Raw genomic sequence first — 7,714 nt, 5'->3', positions numbered from 1 at the left:
GTCTAATTGGAATTCAACTTTCCCGCGTATGTTTGGACAATGAAGTTATTTACAAGTATAAGCAAAAATGCATTCAGTTGCTACCTTGTCATTTTATAATCTGCAAGTTGGATTCTGACTTCAACGTTGAACATAACAAACTTACTACAGAAATAGCAACATGCCATTTTGTTTTGCTTGAAGTGATCGTCAGATGTCGCAATTTGACATTTTAAATAGGAACACTTTCAAGATTGGTGTTGGACCATTCGTGGTCGTCGGAGGAACAGAGAGTCACCTAACCCAGAAGAGAAGATAATAATAGCCAGTGAAATACATGGGCCTGGCCGTTGAAAACCGTTGCCGCTTTAGGCTTGTCAGTCTGGACCGTCTGTGGGCCGAGCCTGATGGCCGTTTCCTTGTGCGTCGACCACAAAGCCCATCATCTCCAGCTCCAGGCAGGAGCCATTAAACAAGCTGAAGCACGGATCTCCACGCAAATCCCTGTTGTCCCTTCCCCCTTGTCCGAAGACCACGCACGCATCCTGAAGCAAGGGAATGATCCGCTTGCACTGTACACTTGCTACTGTTCCCTTGGCCTCGCGTGCTTTGGCTGCGAGCCGTCGGCCACCGAATAAACTGTGAGAGCCCCCTGTGCTGCGGTGCAGATGAGAACAAGATTAGCAAGCAGCTCGCGAGGCAATCATCATGCATCAGACCGGCCACCGAAATCGAATTAATTCTGGCGATATGATGTGATAAGATTATGTACTGGCGCCAAACAAAAGGGGCTCCACGGCTAACCACTCTTTTTGGTGCGGCGTACGTACTGGCTGCTAAACGCCTAAACGAGCAAGTGCGACGCATCAGATCTTTGCCGGGGCTCTGCATGTAGTACAACTGCAAGCCAGGAAAGGAGAGCATGGATTTCACATGAACTTGCAGGAAAAACAGCGACATTTTTGCCCTAAGAGAATCCCAGGTTCGAGAGACAGAGAATGCAGTGCTCGTTTCAACGTGGAAATGGGGTTGCTACTGTAAAAAAAAAATTAGGGGTTGGAAGTGCAAGTAGAGAATCCCAAGGCCATTAAACCCCCGAATTACTGCGCGTCGTCATCAACCACGGGACCCCACACAAACACACACGGTCACACGGAACAGCGCCCCGAGACCCCATGGGGGGGTGGGCCGTGAACCCGAGGCGAGAACAGAAGACTTTGGAAGGTGAATCGATCGTCGCCGCCTCGGTTCGGCGCGGTCGACCCCATTTTTGCCGGCCGCACGAGTCCTGAGATGACGCCCAGCCCAGCCTGCTCAACAGTGTACAACGCCTTGGACATTTCCGATGTCAAACCCCCCATAATCCGTGCATGGAGACGCTCCCTCCCTTTGATTGTTCGTAGGCAAAGGCAAGAGAGAGATAGGTCGGTTTGGTTTATCTAGGAGCTTCTAAAATTCCTATCCCATCGAATATTTAAGATACTAATTAGAAGTATTAAATGTAGACTAATTACAAAACTAATTGCACAGATGGAGGCTAATTTGTAAGACGAATCTATTAAGTCTAATTAGTCTATGATTTGACAATGTGGTGCTACTAAAAAACATGTGCTAATGATGAATTAATTAGGCTTCATAGATTCGATCCGGGAATTAGTCTCCATTTGTGTAATTAATTTTATAATTAGCTCATATTTAATTTTCCTAATTAATCTTCAAATATTCGATGTGACTTGAATTTTAGTCTCAACTAAACATCCAAACACCACCCTTTAACGTGGCATCAGCACTAGCCGCGGTACCCACCGCCCACGTCCATGCCAGCTAATGCTGCTCGGCCATGGCATTTCCGGTACAGTCCAGGTGGCTGGCACGCCAGTGGCTGCACTATGTGAGCAAGTAAGCATGATTTGACCGTGCGTCAGCTCAGCTCGGACCTGGAAACGTGGTCAATTCCTGCTTTGTTACTGTACCTCGTGGAGCTCTTTTACCATGCTTCAGGAGTATGAAGAAGATTTTACTGACATACTGTCACTGCTGCGATGTCGCAGACGTTAGAACTGTAAGTTCCCCGACTGTAATTTTTTTCAAACTTGGGTACTTGGCCAAGTTTTGACCCCCATCACAGTGGACAGTGGCTGACTTGACTTGCTGCAAGCTAGTGGCCAGCAGAGGATCACGAGACTGAGCTCGCCGGGGCGTAAATAGCAGCAGGCAGCTGGCCCTGGCCTGCCCATGCAGCGCGGCCGGTTCGTGTCTTGTTGCACGGGCAGGGGATTGACCCGCGCTCTCTTGGGTCCTGCCGCGGCAAAAGGCTTCTGGAATCTGGCGAGGTCAAATCACAAGCGCACACAAAGCATCTGGATTTGAGAGAGAGAGGGAGGCGCGTGTGGATTCGCGCCCCGCTTCTTTTCCTCACTCCCTGGCCACTGCTCCTCCCTTGTGGTGGGCTTGTGGCCTTTCTCGCCGTCTCTCTCGCTCACTGTCTGCTCCGTGCTCCCCTAGGCTAGGGGACCTGGCCGAGCAAATCGAATCCCAGAAGCTGCCATGGAAATTTCACAGGGGCGGCCTGGCTGTAGTAACGCCATCACTCCCAAATCATGCCATTAATTCGGCCTGCCCCATTTTGTCCCGCACGGTGGTGCCCGATCAGGTTCAGATCCGGCAGTTTGCGCCTCCCTCATTTAAGCATAACCATCTGAATCTCGCCCCACGTTTCTAACAGTGCCATGCTGATTGCTGAACGACGATCAAAGATCATTAGAGCGATAAAGCCATTTCTGGCAGTTTTTGCTTGGCATGGTGCATGGTGCATGGCGCATGGCGCATGGCAGCCATTTCTTCTCTCCTTAAGACACCAGAGACGTACACGAAGAGAAACGGCTACTACAGGGCAGGAGCCATGAGGAGAATCGCACACGTCATTGTTAATCCCTGCAAAAGTCAATGCGACTATAATACTAGCTCAAGGGGACTCGATCCATCAAGAAAAGATTCAGGAAACGAGAACGTAACACACCGACAAAACCATCAAAAAAGGGGGGGCGAGAGAGAGGCCAGGCAGATCTCAACACATCAACGGACATCAGCAGCTAGCATCACCACCACACCGCACCACCGATTTGGTTTTTTCTTTTCTAATGCTGCATCCATCCACTGATCCGTCGCTGCCAACCTTCCAGGTGACCTCACCGGAGTGACCCACACTCGCGTGTCCTGTGCAAGCCGCTCTGCTAACCCACACCTAATGCCGTTGCCTTTTTCTAATCCATGTGCGAGGCTAATCCTCCTTGCAATTTTATTCCCCTGTCGCTTCTCACGCAAAGCTTCCCTCCCTTCTAAACCCGCAACCGCAAGTACTTGTAGCTGGGACTCGGAGTACTCTGCTCTTTTCTTTTGTTGCATCGCCATCCGCCACCTGCTCCACAGAAAAGGTCCAAGAATTCGAGGGCAGGTTTCCAATTTCCAAAATGGCCACGCCAAGATCCTCCCCCAACCCCTAGCACATGCCATGCGCAGCAATTTTGATTTCTCTCTCCAAAAAGATTTCATTCCATTCCATCTCGTCATTCGGATTGGTCATAAAGCAGAGCTCCCCCTTTGATCCACAGTGGTTTAGTGATTTCGTTTCCTGTTGCTCGGTGAGCTGCGTGATTGATTCGAGCTACGATGAGTAGCAGCAACTCGACGTGGCTGATGCCTCCGCCGTCGCCGCCGCAGCCTCCGTCGTCGGCGTTGGACAACGCGGAGGCCAAGATAAGCCCGAGCATCCTCTTCATCGTGGCCATCCTGGCGATCGTCTTCTTCGTCTGCGGCCTGCTGCACCTGATGGTGCGCCACCTGCTGCGGCTGCGCCGCCGCCGCCGCGCGCGGGAGGACGCGGAGAGCGTCACGGCGTTCCAGGGCCAGCTGCAGCAGCTCTTCCACCTCCACGACGCCGGCGTCGACCAGGCCTTCATCGACGCGCTCCCGGTGTTCCTCTACCGCAACGTCGTGGGCGGCGCCGGCCAAGGCGAGGGGAAGGATCCGTTCGACTGCGCCGTCTGCCTGTGCGAGTTCTCCGCCGACGACCAGCTCCGGCTGCTGCCCAAGTGCAGCCACGCGTTCCACCTGGAGTGCATCGACACGTGGCTTCTCTCGCACTCCACGTGCCCGCTCTGCCGGCGGAGCCTCCTCGCCGAGCTCTCGCCGACGTGCAGCCCCGTCGTGATGGTGCTCGAGTCAGAGAGCTCCCGCGACATGGGCGCGCCGGCGACCCGGGCCACCGACGACGCCGACGGCGAGCCGAGCGGTCTCGCTTTGGCGCAGGAGGGAGCAGAGGAAGTGGTCGAGGTGAAGCTGGGGAAGTTCATGTGCGTGGAAGGCAACGCCAATGCGAATGCCGCCGCCAACGACGGCGACGGGGCCGGAACCAGCACCGACGGCAATGGCGACGCCAATGCCAAGGCAGGTCTCGGGCAGAGAAGGTGCCACTCCATGGGGTCTTACGAGTACGTCATGGACGAGCGCGCCTCTCTCCGCGTGGCGATCAAGCCGCCAAAGAAGAAGCCTGCGGTCTCCAAGTCGCGCCGCGGCGGCGCGATGTCGGAGTGCGAGTTCGGCGCGTCCAAGCGCGGCGAGACATTGCTCCGCCTGCCGTTCACGGCGATGGTCCAGAAGCAACAGCAGCAGTCCGACGCGGCCATGGCGAAGCTCTCCAAGGACAGCTTCTCCGTGTCCAAGATTTGGATGGTGCCTTCGACGAAGGAGCCCAACGCGGCCGGCGAGAGGCGCGCGGTGTCGTTCCGGTGGCCGGTGAGCAAGGACGACGAGGAAGGCAAGGACAAGAAGAGCGGGAGCGAGGCGGACTGGGACGTCGAGGCCGGGAGCTGCGGCGGCAACAGCGTGGTGTCCTCGCTCGCCGAGGAGAGGCCGTCGTTCGCGAGGAGAACCTTGCTCTGGGTCGTCGGAGGCCGTCAACAGAGCAGAGTCGGAGCTGTTCACGATCAGGACACCTGAAGAGGGAAAAAACAGAAATTCTTTTGTTCTCTCTTTCTTTGTGTTCTTTTGGCAGATTGGTGGTAGCGAGTAGTGGTTGCGGTAGCTAGAATTGTGTAAAACCCAAAAGGCTCTGAAGAATTCTTTCTCTCGCTTGTGTATTTGGATTCGGCTTCGTTTCAGGCTTTCAGCAGTGAGGAGGCATTCCTGATCAGAAAGAAGTTCAGAACTCATCAGAAGCAATTGTCGAAGTCGAATGTTGAGCAGTGATGAACTGAACTGCAAAACCATTCATGCTACCAGAACAAACCAACCTCAACACAAACCATCTTTAGTTGCTATCGAAGCAACCTTTGAGAGTACTGTAAATCGCAACTGAAATTTCCGTTAGCTGAACTAAGAATACTTTGGGAACAGTGCCGATTGTTTAACTGATCCTGTGCTTGGTGCTCAGAAATTCAGAAACCAGGATGATCGCGATGCGAGTCCGGGGCAAAGAAAGGAAGGAGCTTCTGCGCGCATGGAAAGGAGGTTTGGTTGGATCCACGCATCCGATCGGCCGGCTTGTTTGGTTGCAGGTGACGGGCATGTGAACCGAGCGTGGCATGCCTGCGTGCTCCTTTGTTTGCTCCCGCTTGTATCTGGAATTCTGGCAGGATGGCTTTCTCCTTTTCAGAAGCTGCAACGCAGGCGTGCCGTCGAGTTTAGGAAGGTGGGCATCCTAACCTGACCTGTAAAGGACGCCCGGCTCCGCTCAACAAAGATTCTTTTCTTCTGCTACTCTGCCACTGGTATATACTACTCCCTCTCCCTTTTCATGATGTGATGAACCCTAGAATTTGAATACTTAATTTTCACAAAGTTCAGATCTTTTTGGATCAATTGTGTCAGTTCTGCTTACTTTCATTACAGTTACAGTATGTAGCCCGATAGAACGTACTGTATGTGGTAGTACCGGCAATCTGAAGTTCAGCTCAGCTTCAGGCAATGGTGTTGAACTGTTTGTGCCTTTATGCATATCATGGAAATGCAAATGGGGTCAAGGTAGGAAGAAACTGGTCCAGCTACTCTACCAGTGACACCTGAAAGAGATCCCTAGGTTTTGGACGTTGGTGAGCTGTTCTTCCATCACCACACTGCTAGCAACGGAACGGTGGACTCCTTGAGGTTACAGGCTGTTCCAACAGTTAATGCCCTTTGGAGGAGTGTACTGCTCCACTCCGCAGCGCAAATATAGATCTCGGCATGGCATTTCCCTTTGTTTATTCCGCTTCTGATGAGCAGAGCGGTGGTCAATGCGAGCGTGCCACACGCAGCAAAACAGGTTAAAACGCATGTAACCGCGGGGAGGGTTTAAATTGATCGATCCAGCCAGAAAAAAAAATCCCCGTTTCCCATCGTATTCCCTTCAAACACAGCAAGATGCGGTGATCCATGTGGTTTTGCCTGAACTCTCTGTTTCAGAAAGCGCTGTTTTCGTGGCGGATCGCCACCGGCACGCACAAAACATGACGGGGTCTGTCAAGGGATCTCGAGCACTCCATTGACCACATTTATGTTCATGTGCCGCCTGGTCGTCAGTGCCGTGGTTCCAGCTTAATAAAATGGAATCCTGCTATGCTACTGTTTGCTGGGCCTCGTGTGCATGGATAGAGGAGAGAGAGAGAGAGAGAGAGAGAGCAACGCGACCTAATAGACTGGGCCTTTTATGCCCCCGCGGCAATCACATTGGGACCCAACACAATCTTCCGTTATCAGGCCCGAGCCCATTTCGAAGCAGACGTGTCGTGTTACACGAGCCTGTAAGCTGGAAGCCTGCAAATGGGCCTGAGAGCCCCTGACGGCCGAATTTTTTATTTTAGTATTTTGCAAAAATATATGGCCTAACAAAAGAATTGCAAATGTATATCTATACCGCTGTTTCAACCGGTGGTAACTTCCCTATGAGTCAGTACACTTTCAAAAAAATTATAACTAATTCATACGAATTTAGATGGAGATAAACTATATATGAAAATTGTTGAACTCGATGAGATCTGCAACTTTGTAGTTCAAACTTTTTTTCATTTGGTGTCATCTTGGTGCTCAAATAATCGACACAAGTTTCAGATCTAAAATTCAAATTTTATACTTGAAACTGGGCGACACACATTCAAAAAATCATAACTAATTCATATGAACTCATAGAGATAAGTTTTGTATAAAAATTGTAGCTATCGATGAGATTTACAACTTTGTAGTTCCAACTGTTTTCATTTGGTGCCATCAATAATGACACAAGTTTTAGTTCTAAAATTGCCGATTATTTGAGACCAAGATGACACCAAAGGAAAAAAGTTTAATTACAAAGTTGTAGATCTCGTCGAGATTTACAATTTTTATATAAATATTATCTATATCCGAGTTCATATGAATTAGTTATGATTTTTTGAAAGTGTACTGTCTAGAGGAGGAAAGTTACCCCACGAACCCTAGTAGCCTCGTCGCGCTGGGCCATGGCGGCATGGGCACCGCCGGCCGAGCCTCTTTGGATGGGTCCAGGGGCGGCGACGGCTCCTGCGAACTCCACCGGTACAGAGCAGAAGCACCTGCATTGCCAGCACCATCTCGTCCCAAGCGGCAGGCTCCATGGAGGTCCCTCATGGATGCCTCCTTCCACCATGGAGGTCCCTCATGGATGCCTGCTTCCACAATAGGACCTCAATTTGGCTGCGTCGGATCTCGATTTGGCCGTGCCGGACCTCCATTCGGCAAGCTT

At 51.5% G+C, this 7,714-nt stretch overlaps 1 protein-coding gene across 1 annotated transcript; it reads left to right on the top strand.

The window, feature by feature from the left end:
• The first annotated feature begins 2,745 nt into the window (after positions 1 to 2,745).
• LOC117842162 (putative RING-H2 finger protein ATL49) lies at positions 2,746 to 5,117 on the top strand. Its single transcript, XM_034722531.2, has one exon. The coding sequence runs from the start codon at positions 3,649 to 3,651 to the stop codon at positions 4,975 to 4,977; it is 1,329 nt and encodes a 442-aa protein (XP_034578422.1). The 5' UTR covers positions 2,746 to 3,648; the 3' UTR covers positions 4,978 to 5,117.
• Positions 5,118 to 7,714: the final 2,597 nt, after the last annotated feature.

Source organism: Setaria viridis, chromosome 1 (genome assembly GCF_005286985.2).
Source record: "Setaria viridis chromosome 1, Setaria_viridis_v4.0, whole genome shotgun sequence".
Lineage (NCBI taxonomy): Eukaryota > Viridiplantae > Streptophyta > Magnoliopsida > Poales > Poaceae > Setaria > Setaria viridis.
The sequence above is the reverse complement of the archived record's forward strand: the minus strand, read 5'-3'. Positions and strand labels throughout refer to the sequence as shown.

Coding starts and splice junctions, on each gene's coding strand:
- LOC117842162 (XM_034722531.2), top strand. CDS start 3,649: ATGAGTAGCAGCAACTCGACGTGGCTGATGCCTCCGCCGTCGCCGCCG.